General features: G+C 36.1%; 1 protein-coding gene across 22 annotated transcripts in view; it reads right to left on the bottom strand.

Moving 5' to 3' along the window:
• The window catches only part of KCNMA1 (potassium calcium-activated channel subfamily M alpha 1), a 523,932-nt gene that overhangs the window by 266,213 nt on the left and 234,815 nt on the right, over positions 1–22,904 (bottom strand). For all 22 annotated transcript variants that reach the window (XM_087767664.1, XM_087767663.1, XM_087767665.1 and 19 more), the window contains one exon: positions 14,884–14,945. In XM_087767664.1, coding sequence (XP_087623790.1) covers positions 14,884–14,945 — 62 coding nt within the window. The remainder of the gene's footprint in view (positions 1–14,883; positions 14,946–22,904) is intronic.

Here is a 22,904-nt window from a genome sequence, read left to right as displayed (position 1 = left end):
TTATTAATATAAATTTAAATAAACTACATGTGAATAGAAAATTCCTTTGTTTTGAGAAAACATTACATTCAAAAGAGTAACAAGAACAACACATATGATCGATGCTATATCTTGTAGGGCTATTAGCATCGCACTATCAGACTCGCATTGTCTAATGAATCTTACAGGTATCACACTGTCTCTAGCAAACTTCTGCAGTTTTCTGAATTATAAGAATTAATTATTTTATGGATGTTGCAAAGAAACCAGCTTGCATAGAATCCACTATTTCTAATGCTTATCAAGGTGCAGATCCTGTGAGATAAACAAGTCTGCAAATCTCCGGAAAAAAACATTGCATTGACACGGTTTTACATGCCATCAAATTGTTCCACACAAGTGGCTAGCCCTCATTTTTGAGGCCAAATAATGCCCATCAGTACCAGATGAATAAATATGCCACAAGCTAACAATTTTGCTAAAGAACAGTCTGCCCCACTCCCTCTAATTGCACTAGGTCTGATAGAGTAACAAAAACTTTATGAATGTTAAAGTGAGCAAGATCTACTATAATGCAACAAACCGCCATTTTTAATATTAATCACGTTTGTATTTTATGCTCTCTACCTTATTGAGACTTGTATAGGTACCCTATCACATGTACCTTATGCTGAATACAGCTGATCATTTGATCACTGTTCTCTTGCAGCGCTCTTCCTGTGCATATTTCAAGTGCCTCACAAATATAAGGGTAACAATATTGTAATGTTCCATTACAGCTTTTCTTCTGCACACACTAATCACATCTTACAATTCCCTTTGTGAAGCTGGTGTTCTGTCAGGTCTCAGTGGGTTTTAAAAAAGGAAGGGGTGGGGAAGAAAGTGAAAGGTGGGATAGGGATGTTCATTAAATCGCACCAGCTATCTAAGAAAGGCTCAAAATGTCAGCAACATACAGGGAAGGGGGGGAAGCATGCAGGTACTCATGATCACGTATATGGGATTTCCTTTTTCTTTTTTTCAGTGTTGTTGGATTCCAGCTCTGGTATTTACTGAAGAGATAGCTCTTTTTTTTTTTTTTCCCCTAGTTCCTTAATTAACATGGCATACTTGGCCCTGTGACTCTGTCAGAAACGACATATGCGTCAAAAGCAGAATGGGTGTCCTTGCTGCAAGGAATTCTATTTTTAAGCAGAAATGACTCATCAACTACTGGGGTGTCCCAAAAGCTACAATTTGTCAAGCTGTCAGGAGAAAAGGGAGGGGGGAAAAAAGGAAAAGAGGTCACATCTTTATTAGTATCTGTAGCTTGAAAAGCAGAGGGTAAGACACTGATTGTACATTCAACTCCACCCTGAAAGGCAATCTTCTATGCAAGCCATGTTTTGATAACAGCTATATGGTATCTGGTATTTTTAAAACCTCGTCTGAGTTATCTCCTCTTTTACATTAGATAGATTTGTAAATTTGTCCAGTGGTAAGGAAGAATGCTGTTAATTCAGTGTGCACAACTAATCTGTCTACAGGGAAAGCAAGCACGGGATGAAATATTTGCAGATGCATTGTCAGAAGGCTTTAGGATGAAACAAAAAATGCAGAGACTCATTTGAAAAGAGGAAAAGGATGAAAACCAAAGAAAGGTTCTAACCAGTATATCAATTATATACTGGTGTGGCTTTTAAAAGAACTTAAAATGTAATTTAAGAATATGTTCTCACAGCAATACTGGAAGCACATCAAGCAGCACAGTATGAGTTTGGAAAAACAGAGAAGTGAAACTGAGCATGCCATAATTGTGATCTATACAGTTCATTACACAAACTGACCTCCAATTATTCCATATTGTAGGTGGTGAAAATAAACACAGGACAGATTTCCTGAGAACTTGTTCCCAGTGAAAGCTACTGGATTTTAAGCTGCAGTTAAATGCTAGTCTAAAATTTTTTTAATCCATATTTCTTAAGTTCAGATCCAAGTCATTATCAAAAGAATGTGTACATAAGTATAATGGTGTCAATAAACATATTATTTTATTGCTGCTGTATAGACAGTAAATTATCATTCAGAGAGACAACCATGATTAGTAAATTGTAACTTAAGCCACCAAGTAACAGTTTGCTCTTCAGATGAAGCATAACATGTATTGCTGTAACTCACATATTAAATATAATTTTCAAACTAAACATAAATTTACAAGACTATCAAATCACAGAATGAGAAACTCGGAAGATCTATTGCAATCATTTTTTCATCCCACAGAAACACCATACGATTATTCCCTGAAGCACATTCTTCAGACTAATTTCAAGTGCCCAAGGGAGGAACGTTTCATATTACTCGCTATGGAAGACAAGGAAAACACTAGCAGTAGCATCAGTCCCTGCCTTAGATCAGAAAAGAAATGAATAGACATGGATAGAAATTAAAAAAGCACATTGGTTCTGGGGTTTTGAGATAACAGAGAAACTTTTACCACTCTGGTTTCACTGGTCTCACAGACCTATGAGTTAATGCAGAGATATGGATCGAGTATGGTATCAAAACTAATGCAAGATTTATGCAAGCAGGGCAGAAAACGATAAACTACAGAACTTAAAGCATATCTTAGATATAGGGTTTTCTAGAAATGCCTGATTATGCCTGACATCTGCTCTGAACCTTCAGGTGAATGAAAGACTTCTCTTACTCTTGCACAAATCAAACTTTGAGATCCTGCCCTACAAAAACTAGTGGAATTTAGAGCAGACGGGGACAATCTTCCCAAAACAGAGCTAGAAAGCAATGAAGACTGCCAGGAATCAACTAGAAGCAGCTGTCAATTTGCAGTCCTTTTTCACCCTGATGTTTAACCTGATGCCTTTTGATTTCTCAGCACACAAAAGCAGAAACAATTCATTGGGAAAGAAAGATGCAGTATGGCACATAGGAGCGTTGAATACCAATCAGTGGTATTCAAATGCCCTTTATCAATGGCACTTGCTTGGAGAAAAATCGCCAGGTGAGGCAACAATCTGCTAGAGTCTTCGTCAAGCCACTGTCTTCCCCCCACCCCTTGAAGGAGCTCAGGTAGCCCACATAAAGCATAACAGCATCCAAAACCAAACCAAACAAACAAAAAAACCCAACCAAACAAAAATAAATAAACAAAAAAATCAAACTTTTTTTCTTAAATACAACAGAGACAAAAGAATTTGACTCAAAAGTAGATTATAACATCGATGTGCAAACTTACGCTTTTAAATCTACTTCTTACAAACAGCTCCAGAACCACCAATACAAACTTTCTTGCCATGAATGCTATTTGTCATGAGATGACAGAACTGACTTGCAACACCATAAGGGAAAAAAGAATTTTCTACTTGTTGTACTACATACTTGTTGGATTTGTTATTCATTTTCAGACAAGCTATAAAATGCTAACATCAAATCCTGTGTGCCTACACACAGCCTCTGGATTAAAAAAAAAAAAAAAAAATCATCTCATTGATCAGCTACCCTAAAAGACCAAACACTTATCTGAGTAATTGTGACCTTGAACTGCAGACCAACATGTTACAAAAAGAGAATCTGCCCTCGGCCAGAAAGGATCGCACATCTTCCTCGCGCTTGGATCCATTTCAGTCTTTTGAGAGTGTCTGAGTTTGTCATCATAAATAATAAACTGTGTTATGAAAAGTGAGGGTGTTAAATGTTAGCTTTTTATCAAGAGTATTTCTAGGCAAAAAATATTTTTGTAAGATTGAAATCCTGTAGATACCCTTGCTGCTCTGCAGGCTCAGATCCTCTGAGCAACAAAGTGGTCTTCATTTCCTTTCAGTATCCCAGGCCACACAGTCACCTTTCCGTTACAGAAGACATAATAATCAGATAATCCAACATCCTACCGACCAGAGTATCATGAAGTATAGGTACAACTGAGATACCAGGTATTTTATTTTCTTCAAAGCTCCTTTTGCAGGAAATTCCACAACCATTCTAGGTTATCTTTTCCAATATTTCACCACTGCCACAGCTATCAAATTTTCCTTAAGATCCAAACTAAATCTGCAAAGTTGTAAATTATACAGATTTTATAGTTTCTCCAGCCACCACGGAGATGACCTTTGGTTACCCTTTCATTTACATATTGCAATGGTGCCATGTCTGCCCTCCCTACATCACAAGGTGGAAGTTTTTTTTCTTCCCCAGGCTGAACAAATCCTTTTCCAACAACCACTCTTCATTCCTTTAACTTATCTGTCACAAGAAGTTTCCTAAACTTTTCATCATTCCTGTTTTTCGTCAGACTCTCTCATTAGTTTGTCTACATATTTCTGATATGATGGTGTAGAAGATAAGCATGCTTTGAGGCCTTACCAAGGCTTAAGATATCCTATGGGGGTTAGTCTACAAATTTCACTGCTGTGAAATTTTTCCTTTCCTCTCCACAAAAAATATGAAGCCACGTTTTAGTGTAAAATCCTGCTCCTTTGAAAAAGTCTTGCCATGTAAATATAGCTAACAGGCTATTCAAATTAGGCAACACTTAATTTAGAGCTGAATTTCCTCCATTCATCCTTAAAAGAGATAAACTAGAGAGAGCAACAGGTCTTGCCCTCCTGCAAACATGCGAGTGATATAGATTTTTGTCCGTATCAAAACTAAATTTCTGGCTATTCAGTACAAATTGGAGAAAGAAAAACTAACGGCAAAGTGCTTCAAAAACCATTAGCAAATTCCATCTAGCCCTTAAAAAAAAAGATCCGATTCTTGAAATATGATTTGTCCAGCTAATATTCTAAGAGAGGCTGAAAATTTAAACCACATAAGAGCTGGCTCATGAAAAATGAGGACTTAGCTTCTTGAAGATCAAACTCCTAAGCCTGCTATGTTCAGTATAAACACTATTAATTAAAGTGACAGATATTTACATAGAGGCCTATCTGGCGACATTTTCATACAAATAAAGTCACTAAATATGACTATGTATAAAGTTTTGTTATTTAAAATTACTGACTTATTTTTGGAATAACAACATGATACAAGCTTGAACTTCAGTGATTCCTTAGCATGCAGCTGGAAAGCAGCTTTGCAGAAAAGGACCTGAGGGTCCTGGTGTACAAGTTGAATATAAGCCAGCAATGTGCCCTTGTAGTAAAGAAGGTCAGCAGCATCCTGGGCTGCATTAGGAAATGCGTCTCCAGCATGGAGACATAGACATACAGAGTGAGACCAGTGAAGGGCCACAAAGATGATTAAGGGACTGGAACATCGTCATATGAGGAGGGCTCAGAGAGCTGGGACTGTTTTGTCTGGAAAAGAGAATGCTCAGCAGGATCTTATCAACATGTATAAATGCTTGATGGAGCCTCCTCTAGGAGTAAAAAAACCAGAGCCAGACTCTTCTCAGTGATACCCAATGACAGGACAAGAGGAAATTATATTAGCTGAAATACATGGAATTCCAATTAAACATAAGAAAAAAAACAAAACCCACATTTGACTGCGAGGGTAATCAAACACCAGAACAGGTTGCCCAGAGAGACTGTGGAATCTCCATCCTTGGAGATATTCAAAATCCGACTGGGGACAGTCCTGAGCAACCTGCTCTAGGTGACCACGCTTGAAGCAGGAGGGTTGGACTAAACAATCTCTTGAGGTTCCTTCCAATCTCAACAATTCAGAGATCCTGCATGAAGACATCTGAAGTAAAGTTATATGTTGAAATATAGGCTGGTTAGTAAAATACTGAAAACAAACCAAACAGAAGATAATGGCTTGTTTCCAGAACTGCATATAGAAAACAGATGTGATTTATGCCACAAATTCATCTATTATTTTCTCATTTTTAGATGTTTTCCAGACATTTCGACCTTACTGAAATGTTTTACAAGGCCTAACAGTTCAGAAGAATTATCCCATTACAATTTATCACATTATCAAGTTGCATATCATGATTAACAAGAATTTCTGTATAATACCGAAAAGTAAAAACTGTAACCAAAAATTTCCCCAGACCTTGATTTGCCAATTATTATATAAAGAAACTTTTTTTTTTTTTTTTCCATTTTATCTGGAACTCTTTCACAGTATTACTCATTTAATTCATTTGCAACAGTTAATTTTGACCGTTGAGCAAACACAATCTACTGGCATTGATTAATTAGAAGCTTCATTGCATTGTTTTGTCTGGAGAAAACAGGATATTTCCATATTGCCTACCCAGTGATTATGTACAACTAGTGAAAATCATTTTAATCCCATGTTGATTCATCAATACGATAAACACGTACAGAGGAATTTTCTCTACTTAAGATTATAATCTAGCTGAAGAACACTAGAAAGTTTTATGAAGGAGTTTTACAATCTTCCTCAACTCCTAAGTAGATTAGAAGAGTTATTCAGGCAGTGTTTTATAAATTCTATCTGCATATAATTTACCACACTTGAGCTCTCTGAGCATGTCAGAGAACAAATGCAAACATTGAGCTAAGTGACGGATAGCATAAAAAAACCATTCATCTAATTTCTACACGTATGCCTCACTATGTCCAATTCCTTCAATAATTCAGGAAAAATAACACCTATAATGATTGGTTGCTGTATCTCAAGGGATAGATCTCTACCAACCAACCTAGAAAACATACAATCTTATCTAATCCCTTTGTCGCAGACAGCTAAGTGCATACTAACACATGAAGGATAATTATCTGGGTTTTTTTTCCCCAAATTGTGGCTTGTTTCTTTTGCTTTTTACCTTATAATAATCATATCACTGTTGTTGCTGGATTTCAATCCTAATCAACACCATCTGTACCTAACAAAGCCCTTCCATCTTTTTGGTATTCAATTACCTGTAGAGGCCTTGCATTGCATTGCATACCCACCTGGCTGCAACTGTAGCATGCTATTATGTATGCATTGAATCTTAGCTATGGACATTTTGCCGTGAAACTTTGCAGAGCAATGAAGAAAATAATGTTCATTGCTACAAACAAGCCTTTCTTCTGCAAATTGCTTTTCAATTAAACCAACAATGTTGTATACTCAGTTATCTATTACAAACACAGTAAAGATAAAATTAGCCCTTACTTATGACTGAAAAATCTTATTTAATGCTGTATCAGTTCAAAGGGTGCTGACAGAGTCTTTATAAACCATACATTTTGTCATCTGCTGAGAATCAGCAGTAGGAACAGCTGCTGTCATAGTAGTAAAAACCAAGTGACTTGAAAGTAATGACTCAAGAGAAATTCTTTACATCAGAAAATTACACCTATCACGCCATTTGACTATTGAGCAGTTAATAAAACTAAGAGTTGTTTTTAGGAATTAACTCTCTATTTTTCACTCTTTTGGTAAAGGAGAGGTGGGGAGAACAAATCCAACTGGATTTACTTCAGCATAGGACAAAATTTATCAGCTCACAGAAATGGCCAGAAATTGCTGCAGTATTAGCAAAATTAAAATGAACAAAAAAATTAAAATTGACAAGGAGACTGGCTGCAGGGTACCATGGCGGATTTGGATAGTCTGTATGAGACAGTCTGTATTATTTCCCAAGAATTCTCATTATGGAGAGAATAATACTGTTTTAATCTACTTGCCAAGATACAGACCATTGTAATTTTAGCAATTTGAGCAATGGTAAATATCATCTAACAACATTTCCTTGAACCAGATCCCAGAATTTAAAGTCAGCTTCTTCATCTCTATTCATGCATCATGAAAAAAACGTACATATATTAACACTAATATGTACTTAAAGTACGAAGGAATGCTCCAGTGGCCACTTAGTGTGTGTTAATGAGTGTATTATGACAAAGAAGAGTTTTATAAACATAATTAAAATATTTTTGCATGAGTAAACTTCCCTATAAGTAGGAAGGGTTGACACAAAGCTTAGTGTTATTTAAGGCCTACCTACTTAATTCGTCAAATATGAAGACTGAAATGCTATGTAGAATCCATATGCACTCAAAATACTGGTAAATGCAATACTTAAGAGCACAGGAGCCTGAACTGCAAGGGATGTCCTCAGCAAAATGATACAGCATAGCTCCAAAACTGTTTACTGGAGCAGAAAACAGCATTCTTTTAAAACTGCAAGACATATAAAAGAAAAATACATTCACAACACTTCAAAAAAAAAGAATCAAACTGTAACCTGAAGCTTATAATAAAATTTATCAGAATATTTTGTGAAATAACAAAATCAAAGATCAAAATACTGAACTTTCTCCAAAAACTGTATTTCTGATCATCTTAGACACATCTTAAGTTTTTTATACATCAGGCTACTGGGATTCATTCGAAATTCAAATGTAGCAGCATTGAATTGTTTGATTTACAATTGAAATGTCAATTCCTTTTTCCCCTAAGGACCATGAAACTGAGAAAGAGTCATCAAAATGTTCTGCAGATTAGTCCAGGTGATGTGGAAAAGGTGACTAATTTGTAATGAAAACACGAGACTGGTATCTAAAAATACTTGATTTTTGGTGTTTACACGGACTTAATGAACTACTTAGTTAAACGTCATACCTCAGGCATATCTGTAAAAGGGGTAAAATGAGAAAGATGCAAATTCTCTTGGGCAGTGACAGTCTGTATCTGTAACAGACTTAAATAAATAATCCTCATCAGGCTTGTAGTGTTTCTATAGAACATTTTGCTGCACTAAACCAAATGTCTTTCACAAGACAAAATGGCAGCAATAGCAAACAAGCAGCAAAGCCAAACATGGTATACCACGACAATTTATCCTCAAACATTCCCACAGAATTAACAGAGTTCATAAGGACTTGAAATCAAGTGCCACTTGGGGGGGGGGTGGGGGGGGGAATTGCTAGTAAAACATTGGACGATAACTTGCTAATGACACTTTTCTCCTTGTCTGTCAGACAGGAAATTCCTCAAATAGAATATTTATTTACAATGCATCCTTCCTAATCTATTCCCATACAATTGCAAAATACAGTGTGAATCCTCCAAAACAAGAAACCAGACTTTTCCTTTTGCATTGTTTCGTTAAGCAATTTCTAGTACAGCAACTCTGATATCTGTTTCTCCAGCAAGTACTGCTACTAAGCAAGCAGGTAACAGAGACTTGCTTCACTCTAAATAATAAAGACAAGGCCAAAATACTGAACTGAAAGGCGCCACAGAAGACAGATGAAGCTCAAGAAAACTGTATTCCATGAGGGAATGACAATCCTTTCTAATAGTCATCCACATATAGAACAGAACACAAGAATACAATTAATGTGTCATTAAATGAGTGCATTTTTATGCAAATATGTATGTCGATACTTTATATATATATTTTCAATAAAAGCTGGACAAAAGAATTAATAATGATACATTAGTTAGAATGTCAGCAGTTAAACTGCAGACATAACAAAGTAGCTTAACAATTAAATATGTTTTTTCTTATAAAATTATTTGATTAATGTTTGAAATTAACTTTGTGGTTCATTGTCAAAGAACACTACCTCAATAAACTATATTCCAGAACAGAGCTGTAAAGATAATTAATCTGATCAATTAAAACTGTATTTCAAATTGCATTATCCCATACTCTTTGGGGATTAATTCACAATTAATGCAATCCCAAATGGGCCAAGCTCTCACACTCCCACAGAGTAGAGGATGATCAGTGTCAATCAAACCTTAGTTTGTGGTGGCTAAAAGTACATCTTTGTGCTCTCTCTCCTGTCATAGCATTGATGAAAGGCGTATGGAGATGAGGAGAATATGGAGGGTATTTTCTATTAGTTTTAGAAACTTGGAAAGCTTTAAGAAAAGTCTAGAATAGACCCATTTGCAAAAACCACAAAGCTCATTTAAAAAAATAGTTTAGAAATCAAGCTAAGAATCAGAATAAGGGCATTTTCCTTATGGTATACTTAAGACAAACTTGGTAGTTTTACATTTGGGCAGTATTCAGGTTCCCTGGATATCAGATCTAGACAAACGGGACTTTATACAATCAGTATGCAAAAGGAGAAAGTAGTTCTGAAATCATCTCAGATATACAAAGATATATAGAACATAAAAAAGTAGAGTTGTCTAAGTTTAACTTTTTATGTTCCACGTATAAAAAGAAATAAAGCTGTCTGATTAAGAATGTAATAGTTGAGAACAAGCTCAGGGCTCAGCATGAACCTATATGTCTGTGTGTATATTTGTATAAATCTTCCTATTCACAGTGCCACTGTTATTCTTAGATCCAGCTGTTTTACACTCATTGCCAGATGGCACTCATGTACAATTCTAATCAAGTACAATATATGACACAGTATTGGAAAAAAAAAAAGCTATTTAGGAATACAGTGGTGCCTCTGAAAATACAAACAACTCCAAAAAGCTAAGCTGAAAAACACACATGAGAAGAACATACAAAGCAAGTTGTGAGAGTTTTTATGTTTTCACCTTGCCATTGACGGGTTCTTTTATTTCTACATTGACATCAGTTATTAGTGAAGAGACTCCAGTAAATGAGGTGAACTTCAAGAGACAGGATAGTAATTAGAAAGCAAGCTCTTTGGCAAAAAAATTATTTCTGAAATACACAGCTTACATCTATGGTTGCATATTACATTGTATTACACCCCAGAAGAGAAAACAGAACCAGAGTGAAAAAGGATATTCACATCATAAACAGTTTCCATGCTACTACCATTAGAAGAAATAGAAAACTGGAGCCCTGAGTTACCAGTTTAGTGGGAAATTGAGTTTCTCTGCTAGTGCTTTTACTGACCGTGCCTGAAGATGATCACGGTAAGCAAATGTTATTCTCTACTCTATTCGAGTCTCTAATTCAGTATGATATGCAGAGGTCAGAATGGCAAATGGAAATAAAAATAGGCAATTCATCTTTAATGCTGATGTAAGCAAAAGAGAAGTACTTCTATATCTATTTGTTAAAACATCTTTTACATGCAGAAAAACAAACAGAAGTGGACACAGGAAGGAGGGAGGTTGTGAAAACCACTTATAAAAAAGCATGGAAAATGACGAAGTATTGGCAGATATCAAGTGCTCTCTTCTAATGCAGCAGATTCCACAGACTCCAGAGAACCATCTAAAGAGTGCACACTGAGTTAAATTTTCCTCTTAAGAATGAAGGATCATTCCAGTATTTCCTTACCTTGAAGGATTAAATGATGAAAAATTTTAAAGGAAATTAATTCATGCTATTCTGTACTAAAGTAGATCACTTTCTTAATCAAAACTCTTCTAAGTAACTGCTTATGACTACTTCTTTAAATGTGCTGCTTTTATTCAAACTAAAAATGGAAGAGAGACATTAAAGTGAACGAATCTCTAAAAATAAAAATGTAATTATTTGGTTATTTGTTACCTAAAGATGAAAATAATTATGTGGGTGATGTTTATATCTCTTTGGCAAATGTTTCACATTTAACTGCTATTTCGAGTATTGAAAAATACCATTGTCCAAGAAAGCAGTGTTTTATGAATAAGATTCTACAAAAAAAAGGAAGGAAGGAGTCTAGTCCTTAGTAATAAGTGAAACATTTCCTACCAGGATGTGACTGGATTTAATTGACAGGCATGCCAAGACAGTCATTTCTCTACTAAATAAATTCCCCATTTAAGGACTGAAATCTTCCATTAGTGGCTACCATACATCACTGAAAGTGTATATATTCACTTTAAAGAAAAATGTTCTATATACATCTTGCGGTACTAGGAGACAACAGTTCAATCTGGTGGCTTGTAAAAAGTAGAAGCATTGAATAAACAACAGAATAATCTTAATGAAGGGTATTGGAATAATCCCTATAGTTTTAACAATGAATAACCTTCATTCTTTCCACCAAGAATGATTATTTTTGTGATTTTGTTTAGAACCTTTCTTAAAAGGTGAGTTAAGTACTGCTTTTTACTAAGAAAAGTCAATTCAGATTAAAGCTGATGTACTGGATCACAACTGTGCCCATATTTTGTAATGGAGTCTGATGCAAAGATCCCTAAGTTTGTGCCAGAACCAGAATTAGTACAGACATACTGTATAGCAACACAAAGCTACATAATTGGGTCTGCTGAGATGTAGGACTAACTGGTATGGAGGCTACTATGTTGATGAAGCTGCACTATTTTCTGACCTCATATCCCTCCAAATAGCATTGCACTGGACGTACCATTTCATGTGGCACTAGTCTGGGAGAGTGTCTGAGAGTGAGGAACTGGGTAGCATAGAATGCTCTTCGTTTACCTTCCTCTCACAGTTGTGACAGCATTCATTTTGCCTCCAGTCACCTTCCCTATACCATGAATATCGCAGAGGGAGCAATGGGTAGTATCTTCACTATGAGCCTTATTGACTTCCTCAGTGTCTTCCACTAGAACTAATCATGGCACACATCCTTGCCTGACAAAACTCAGTGGTCTTTCTACTCTTTCCCCTTCCTTCAGTATCTAAGTGGTGGTGTTACTCCCATCATTTGTGATGTCCCTTATGTATGAAGTCATGTAGGATTCCTTTGTGGACATACCTGCCATTGCATCTGCAAATCTACTGACATATTAAGAGTCTTGGATGAATAGATCGCTGGCATTTTGTTTTAGACAAATGCTTACGCTAGTACTCTCCATCTTTCGATTGAAGACATGATTTTTATTACTCTACGCATAAGATGAAATGACAGCTAAGTGTCCATGGCACAGGTGGACTACAACAGCTATAGAACGCATTGTCAAGGGAAAGCACACAATGGTATGTGTCACTGTCTGTCTAGCGTGCACACTAGATCCTGTTTGTCTCCACTGCTCCTGGCCAAGCCATAGTCTCTGTTGTTCCAGTTGTTTTGTTAAGGATACCACAAGCCTTCCTCTCACCCAACCTTCCTCATTTCCTGTTTGACCAAATTCTAAAAGGAATTACTTTTACTAATCATGCACTTGGGGATCTTCAATAGACTGATATTTCACTACATTTGATTCTGCATTGCTGAAATGGATGTCAGGTCAGCTGCTAATACAGAACTAAAGCAGAATTTTTCATTTCAGGGATATATCTGGCGAGTTTCTAACTTGAATTAAACTACTAATGAGTATTTACCAAAAAAAAAAAAAAAAAAAAAAAGACACAGATATATGTGTGGGAAGAAAGCAGGGTAAGAGAGAAGGAGAAAACAAAGGAACAGTGTGCGAGTATATTAACTTGAGGTTTCTGAATTTAAACTGCAGCTGGAAGTCAAACATTGGCTTAAAATCCAGAGAGACCTACAGTTCAAACGTTTTTCTATCCCCATTAACAGAGCAGCCAATAAGGTGGTAGCAGTACATGGATTAGGGGGCCCACAGAAAGTTTAAGCACACCGGAGAAATCTCCCATGTTGTCTGTTTTGCTCTCCTTGAGGAAAACAATTGAACAAAGGCTTCTAGAATACAGTGCCTAAAAATCATTATATAATCCATTAGTTTGACAAAAGAAAATTGCCCTGACAAATAGCTGTATTTTGTTGGTCTGAAACTGAAACATAAGCGGAAACAGGTTTTATTCTATTTGACACTTTTGACTTGGATATGTTGAGCACCCAGAAGTTTTGCAATTGTACTTTTAAAAGTTTTTAAAAAGATCTTCAGAAATTTGCTAAAATTAATGAGAACACTCACCACAATGTTAAGAAGGAAAAAGTATTGTCCTCACTTCAAGGGAGCTCAAGCTAGAACTTTAGTTCTCCCACCACTTGGCTCCTCTCCACAAAGAAAATGTCTACCTTAGTTATTTGTGTTGTGCTTGACACATCTACGCTACAAAGGTATGGCTTGAAACTCACACGATGTAAAGTTGACGTCCATGTATTCAGGAACGCCTTTTGCTAGTGCTACCACCTACCCGAATATCAGTATGTACAGATGTCAACAGTGAAACGTCTGATTTTCTGAGTTATATAAGGATTGTTTTAGAACATAATCACTGCCATTACAGACAGCTAGGCTGGCTCACACGGCGTGACTCCAGCATACTATCTTAACCATTGCAGTAATGGCAAGCCTAAAACTAGTTCGGAGAAAAGCAGCAAATATGTAGTCCTAGAGCTTTAAAATGCTGTTGATATTTCAGAATATCATCCTTCCAAAATAACTGGATTCAACAGAATAATATTCTGTTAAACAGTCCCGTTTTATTGGTTTCTTCTGTGTTAGGCTACCAATTTGTCTGTTACACCACTGACAGTGTCCAGCTCGATATGAAAACAAGGGTGAAGTATGAATGATATCACAGAGAGGATATTCTTAGTTACACTGGTTTGTATCAAACCATCACATACCTCAAAAAGTCAGAATGAAACTTTCTATTGCCTGGCCAAAACTATAACACTATATGATAATATTGGTGTAAATCTAAAAAATATTGAGATGCTTTGCAGATTTTTACTGGCTCACCTTATCTTGGGAGAAATCTATCAAACCCAGGAGTCAGAAATCTGAACAGATATGCAAAACATAATGCTCATACTGTCTAATTCATTCAGAGTTTTTCAGAAGTGCTCCTGTCAGTCTCCCAAGACACTTTTTTTCTCCTGCAAACTGTTACTTTTTGGCAAATATTCTTCCCCTGTATTTCTTATCCTAGTCTTCAATTTGAAAGATTCTACATATGTCCAATGAACATAAAAACCATAATTTTGCAACAGTATGTACAATCTCAACACACAAAAGTAGTTTTTCTCTGTATTCATTCCACAGATCCAATGTCACTGTGTTCAATCTAGTTTATATAAAGTCTTTTTCCCATTATTGAGTTATTTTGGTAGACTATGCACTATTATAAAGTTCTTCGCACTCAGGCAATGAGACCAAACGCTGATTTGAAGTAGATGAATGGAGCAATTTAAGGATGTCTAATTGCTGCAGGAAAGGAGGGAAAGGAAAATATACTAGAATACTCACTTTGACGAATCTATGAAGTATATTACAAGAGCACCAATGCTAAGAGCGAAGACTAAGACAACCTACAAAAGAAAAAAGAAGAGTCATTATTTAACAGTGTTAAAGTGAAACATTTACTCTTTTAGACACAAAAAGACAAGGAAAATAAATCATAAACTAGTATTTTTTTGTTTCAGCTGTCATTTTCTTTAGAAAGCTACTCCTACTTGAATTTCAAACACTATATATTATCATAGAATGCTTTCTTGCATTGAAAAAGAGATAAAAAGTTGAATCCTAGCTCAGGGAACCCCAGTATACAATTAGGTCCTAGATCTTAACCTCCGTTAAACTATATTCTTTAACTTCAGATAGTAAGTAATCCTATTGCATGGCATTCGAATCACACTATAGCTTTATCAGACCTATCCTTCAGGACTGCAGTAAGTTTGTGCTCATCGGTAAGTAAACCAAGAGTGATGACAGATTAGACTGAATTTCCATTTATATACATGGTTGTAAAATGCACAGAATAAGCGTAAGGCTATGTAAAAATACGCATTTACTCTGCACTCCTGTCCACTGAGACTACAGTTAACTTTCAAACAGGTTAAAGCAATAGCTTGATGCAGCATGTCCTGATACAATGGATACATACCCCGGGCACCTTGTAAGTCCCAATGTTTTCCCCCCTTTAAATCTGTTGAAGTTTTTGAACCAAATCATTTTGTTAGGTCTAGCATCCAGCCCTTGTTAACAAGGTAGAACTTACTTTTCTGGCTAGTGCAGCAGAAGCTGGATTAATCACATCTCTCTCTCTAACTCTTTTTTTCTGAACATAAAGCCAATGCAATTGTCTGTTCTACTGGCTCCCACAGATTCTCCAACACTGTGGGAAGATTTAGTGTCACATCCTACCCAAAGTAGGTCTGCATCTACACATGACAGCATAACTGAAATTTCTGCACTCAAATTTTGGCTTGAAGAATCATGAAGTACATGATAGTTTGTGTACCCATTGTGACTTAGATTTCTGATATCCTTACTCTAGGTTTCTGTCTCTTGAACAACGGCATCCACTGGGTAATTTGGAATCTGAAAACATGAATCCAATAAGCTATTTTTTGTATCTTAGATACAAGTCTTCTGGAAGAAATTAGAAAAGATTCCTGTCTGCTGCACAGAGGATGGAAACAGATGGAAAATTATGTCTCCTGCAACTCATCTGATCTGCTGGTCTACAGAATCAAAACAAAATGTCCCTTAGTCTTCTGGCAGGCACGTCTCAAGTAGCTGCTTAGAAGGAATGTCCCTTAAAATAAACCCAGAGAACTGATCACTCAGGATTGGGTAAACCAGGTTACTAACTAAGGGGACATGCAGCTCCTTACACTGCCAGTTGAAATACAACTTCTTAGGTCAGAAGCGGCTAAAATTTAAGACACTATCTAAACAACTGCATTTGTGAAATAAACTAGTGATGTCATTCCAGTTCTGACAGAGCAAATATATTAATCTGTATAAATACCATAACTAATGCGTACTACCACCACTATTGCTACTTTTGTTGACAATCTCAACTGTTCAAGAAACAGATGAGCACTGAAACAAAAATTTCTTCATTCAATACAGGCATCAGACCTTTTTCTGAAGCTGCCGTATTAGGAAGGAGCCTGACAGTCATAGTGCCAGCAATACAAGGGAACGTGCAATGTGTTAATTCTAAGTAGACTTACTGAAACAACAACGTATAAGTTTCTCTTACTCTCAGCTATCACTCAATGCTATAATGGCAGTATCTTAACTAAGGTATAATTATAGTTATATAACCAAACTCCGGAGCTCTACAGGACCAAAATCAAACATGCACATAATTTCCAATAAAAGAAAGAAACTCATTAATTTCTTAATATGATGTAATCACTGCAACTTGTTAAAAAAATTCTATTCAACTGAAAGTTTAAATTAATTTTTCATTCCTTTTTCATCCTGCTGACCATAACTTTCTGCTTTGCGAATGTCTGAGAAAGAGTACTTTGCCTGAGTCAAGTACCTGTTGTCTTCTCTGATGCATTATCACCCAAATCAGTGAGATCTGTCAGTCAAATTCAAGGACTGAAGCATGAAACTCTTCAAATAACATTTTTACTACCTAAGTCTAATATAATAATGTTAACATGTACAGTTTGAATCTTCTTTCATTAAACTACATTATTGATCAGATGCATACAGGTGTTGCAAGGTGAAATAAGCTATTAAATCCATATCAACTGGTAAGAGTCTTACCATCTCATAAGAAACTAATGTGATTAATAGAACTTGTAGATTGTCACTTTGCAATATACCCTGAATTATGATTAGCAGTGATCACAAGGCCTGTTTTTCTCTGAATGAAGTTATGGGGAATCAAAGTGATTGTACGCACCCTGCCCCACCCCTTGCAGTATTCCAAGGCACCCACGATCGCATTTTGGATCTGAATCAAATCTGCCCCATTGTCTTGCTCTAGAATTAATTATCATCAATACATTTCAAGGGAAGTCTTTATATATTGTTTTTTTAAAAAAAAACAGAGTTAATCAAGGTGCTGAGGGTTCTGGGAATACAGTTCTTACATTTTTGGTGAAAATTTTCATTTGACCCAAATGAGTTTTTAACACAGGTATTCAGTCTTACATAGTTTAAAGTCAAGTATTAATGGTGATGTTTTAGCCTACATTCTGTGGAATCATGTATATACTAATAGCACCATCAAAACCACTATTAAATACAGGTATTTCCTTAAAAACAAAAACAAAGCAAACAACTCAACCAACCAACAACCAACCAAAAAAAACAACCCCAAAACCCCCAAAATCGAAACTACAGATTCATCCTATAGCAGGAGTTTTGAGCTTAAGAATGCTGAAATGACCATTTAATGCTGAAAATGAAATTTGAGAAACTAAACTTGTATTCTGGTTTGCGGGCTCTGTGACACTCTTCTCATTCTTTCAAGTTTTGCAAAGTACACAAGTAAAGCTGGACTTTTATTTTCCATTTCACATAGCAAGTCTTAGGTCACAACATTCAGTCATTGCTTACTAGCCAAAGGAGTCCTCTAGAACAAAACCAGCATAATTGTATACCAGCCTTGCATTTTAGTTATATCCAATCCCTTAATAATCATCATTGTGCTGCTTAAATAACGTTATATAGATTCTGGGTAAGATCTTCCAAGGCACTTAAGGACTTAAATGTTCTACGACAATTCATATAACTGCCACTAAAATGCAAATATCTAAATTTTGCGAGAAGCTCCAGATTCCTATGCTACACTGAACAGCGAGATATGTATGCAAAACTACACCATTCCTCTACTGTAATATATATCTCATTTTAAATCGAGGCTTGTTTTCTTTTCTGTTGCCCCAAAACACATACCTAACATTACAATTCATAACGTCCCCAAAAGCCACACAAAGGGCATCAGAAGAGAAGGGAATCTTAAACTCCATTTTTATCCTGCTAGCAGAGAAACATGTTTTTCCTTTGCTAAGTGACAGAGGTATTGAGCTGAACTTAAATATATCAAGTGTGTGGAAAAAGCAGGGCCTGAACCAATGAGGTTAGAGTTATATTAAAATTAAGAAAATTAATACCCTTCCATGCTATATAAACACATTTGATAGAGTCACAGATGCAAGTTTTTTGCTGTATTCCCACCTAAGAAAGCTTAATGCAACCTGGTTATTCAGACCCAGGGAGACAAATATTGAGTTTAGGTCTAGATTCAGATTAGAGCCTTTGCTAGATTGTCATGGGAGATAACACCTATTTTGGGGAATTTACTATGCTTGGAGAGAGGTATGAACATAGACAGACTGACACCTCAAACTCACAGCAACTAGAATCTAAGGGAGAAAAAAAGCATATATGTATGTGAATTATTGTCTTTTTTGTTATCCAGGCCATAGGGAGAAGCTTGCTTGCTCTGTTTATTATTCCAATGCAATTGGCACAACATTGCAATTGCTACACATCTATTATAACTTCTCTCTGTCTGGAAGGAAAGAATCTTTTGATTTATAATAACTTACTGTTTAAGATTGAGAAATGTGAAGTCATAGGCTAGCAGCTACACTGACTAAGCGCTCAGTATCAAGCTAAAAATAAACACCAATCTGATTAAAGGAAAGAGGGAGAAAAACATGGAATAATTGCTGCATATCCTTAAATCTTTCCTAAAAAAAAAAAAAAAAAAAAAAAAAATCCAGCCACAGAGTTCAACAAAAGTGTACAATGCCTTTTTGAGGCAGAAGTCAGAGAAACAGCAGATAAAATCCACTTAAAGAAAACTGTAAAAATGTTTTCCTCTCCACTGCTAGCAAGATGCTCCAGAAGAGCTTTAACTGCTCTGTTGCAGTCAACTGCAGTCAAACTTTATGCATACACATTAAGAACAGGAGGGAAAAAAAAAAGAAAACACAAACAAAAAAAACCCAAAAAACCAACAAACAACAATAACAAAAAACCACCACCCTGGAAATTTTAATAAGGGTGTAGCAGCATAATAAAAGTTGCAGGGAAAGTATAGGCATTGAGAAAATACAATCAGAATTAAGCCATGATAACCGAAAGGGGATCAGCACACCTTCCAGGACCAGGCCTATGTAACAAAAGGATGATAGTGGTAATCCAACGGGTGGCACTGTTTCCCCTACAACTGCATTGAACTAATGTCCTGGCATTATTGAAGAAACACGGGAAAATGGAAAGGCTGTTCACATTAGAGAGGAGGGCTACAGTTAATATAGCCACAACAATGAGTAATGTAAGGACTCTAGAGCAAGAGCTTCAATCTCTCGATACCCTGTAACATCTGAACATTCTGTGGAACATGAAACAAAACTCATTGAAGTTTCAAAGGCAAATTCTTGCTTATACAATATTGAACTATCCAAACATCATTAATACAAAATAGCATAGAACTCAAAGCTGTAAAGTAGGAGATAAAAAAGGTATAGTTGTCTAATGTTATATCCCTCTCAACATTAAGTATTAAAATAAGAAGTACACAGTGAAAAGAAAAAACTTTCAGGAATCCTGTAACCCCTAGGACTTCAAGGCATCAGAGAGTCCTTATTTCGTTATCTGAGCACAATCTGTTGTGTATTGTTCTTCAGAAATGTCTATCTGAAACTTATTATTCTAAGGTTAACTTTTTCAACCCTAAGCCTACTGTACTCTTTAGAATATATTAAGTTGTTCATTATTAATATTTTTAGAATTTCACTTAATTTTAATTTCTATATCAATACAGTAAATTCTGTTAATGAGCTACTGAGCTTTTTCATATGATGTTTTAAAATAAAGCTCTATTAGCTTTTATATTTCACATAACTTAAGAATACAAATTATTTCTTATGACCATAAAGCTACATCCTCAAGGATCCACTAATTTTGGAACACTAAAGTTTGCATTAGCAAGATGTCAATAGCTTGAGGTTTCGACCTAATTTGAATGAAAATTTACATACTTAAATATAAAAAACAAACTTCCTTTAACCATAAAAATGGAAATTAATTGTATTTCTTTTACAGACAAACAATTTACTTGTCTGGATTTGTTAGAAACGAAAACTTGCATTTCTAAGGACACACCAGCTACAAGTTACATTTCAGAAGCAGGAATTTCTTAATCCTTGCTTGGCAATCCCAGCATTAATTTGCATACTCTAGGATATGCACCAGCATCTGTGCAATTATTGCAGTTCAACAAAAGTAAGACTTGAGCAAGTCTAGACCACAGAAGACCCAAAATGGCTTACTTAAAATTGATGTCTCATTAACTGATACCCTATATGCAAACTACAAAATTCAGAAAGCATGACATGCAGGCAAAGCCATAAGTGGTAAGAAATTAGGCACTGCAGCTGATATAAACAGTTGAGCAATTAATATCTCTTAGGTTACTATAAATACGAATGAAGTAAGTGCTATTTACTATAACGCAATATAGATTCTTGCTCTAAAAATCAGCGTTCTCCACTATTTTTTTTTTGGTAGCACTTCATTAAGATGTTTTTATTAATATTACCTTTGGACATATCACAGTGAACTAAAGCAGTTGCATGATGTTAAATTATACAATTCATATTAGTTCATCCAACAAAATGGTCTTCAGAACTTTGTGATTTGTCAAGATGAATAAAATGTTATATACATTTTTATAGCAATCAATAGTAAATTTCTGTTTAGAGACTTTTTTTCCACTATACCCTGATACCCAGGAGTAAAGCAGCATTGAGGATCTCTAAAATCCATCAGCAGGACCTCATACCAAATTCTGGGTGGAGTTGTACACTGACTTTTCTCTGGGCTTAAACACACTGCCCTGCCTCTAGCCTTTCTGCCTCTGCTTCTTTACCTGGTCCCTCCCATGCAAATGCATAAATAACTAAAACGATGAAAGCAAACGTAGAAAATATCCACCATCTACTCTATGAGGTCATGAATTCTCAGGGGTTCTTAGAAGGTCATTCTACCTCATTCAGGTTTACAAGATCATATTTCTTATTGATGAAATGCTCTCTTCATATCTTCCAGAACAACTCCATACAATGCCAGCTTCTCTTTAAAGAAAACTATCTGACCACGTGCCAGTAGTCGTGAGCCACCTTACAAGAGCAAACCAGGAAATGTAAGCAAATGAGGGATGAAGCGGGTAAATAGGAGGAGAAAGATAAAGTAATAAAACAATGAAAAGACAAAATAAGATGCCATCTTGCTCCTACCAGCAGTAAATAATAAATGAAAAGTTCAAACAAGGATTCTAAGAAACTGAGAAATTTCCTGTCGCTTATCTTTTACTCACAAATATAGGGAAACAGATTTTGCAGTTAATATACGCCCTGTATAAGAGCCATGCTTGATGGAACACAATACTATGAAGAAGAAGCAGTGATATATGCCTTGGTTCTCATGCAAGTACAGGCAAAGTGCAAATTCTACAGTCAGAACCTGTACAACAGGATACAGGCTAACAGCTACGAATCTTAAGGGATGTGTCTGCTGGGTAGTGTGCTAGCTAGTAAATCTGTCTTGGTGACTTATTGATCCTGCCATTTTGCGCAGAGAAAAGGCAGGTGGTACAGGGAGGGGGGAAAAAAAAAACCAAACCCACAACGCGTTTCTACTATTTCTTCCACACTTCAAACGTCAGCTAGGATTTAGCATCCAATTCTGGAAGGAACTAAGCACCTCCAAGCTAGACAGTGAGCAACCCCACCTTTCAGGGAAGTCAGAAAAGGTCCAAGAGCACACAACTCTGAAGAGCCTTTACTAACTCTTAGTTTTGAGCCTGAAGCAATTGAAGTACTCAATCCAAACTTTGCAACTTTGATAGCCACATTAAAAACTTCTCAGAAACCCAGACTTGAAAATGTTTGCATGCAAGTTATTTCCTTTCAATTACGTTTTCTGCTTTTTTAATTTGTTTACCTTTATTACACAACAAGGAGTTAACTAAAAAGTTAATTATTAAATTCTACAGTAACTAAATTAGTCACCAACATGCATTAAAAAGAGTACTGAAAACCTTGGCAGCTTTACGAGATTCTTCACTATATAAATTTTCCCCTTTGGCAAAGCTCATAAAGACTTACCATTTACAAAGAAAAGTCAAAGTTTTTCCAAAAAAGGAGATGAAGGGGAGTGAGAAATGACTATTTGATAAACCAATAGGCAGTAAGGTCTCAGGGAACTTCTCTAGGAAAGTTCGTAGCAAGGATTTCATTTTGAAAATAAAAGGCAGCAGTGAAGCAGGTCAGCATGAGCTCTGGATGATGATCAGGAGCAATCAGAAGACTTGGTTATTATCCCTAGTTCTGCCACTCATATGGTGAGTGACCTAAAGCATATTACTTGACCTCTCCAGGCTTCCGATTCTCCCTCTGCTTTCCTTTGGCAAAGATATTGCATGTCAACTCATTAGGGCAACAGCTGTCTTTCATTACAGGTGTTTTCAATGGATCTAGCACAGCTAGACTTCTACTGCTGCC

The sequence above is a fragment of the Nipponia nippon genome, unplaced genomic scaffold (assembly GCF_047370975.1).
Source record: "Nipponia nippon isolate SJK-2023a ecotype South Korea unplaced genomic scaffold, ASM4737097v1 scaffold_3, whole genome shotgun sequence".
Taxonomy (NCBI): Eukaryota; Metazoa; Chordata; class Aves; order Pelecaniformes; family Threskiornithidae; genus Nipponia; species Nipponia nippon.
The sequence above is the reverse complement of the archived record's forward strand: the minus strand, read 5'-3'. Positions and strand labels throughout refer to the sequence as shown.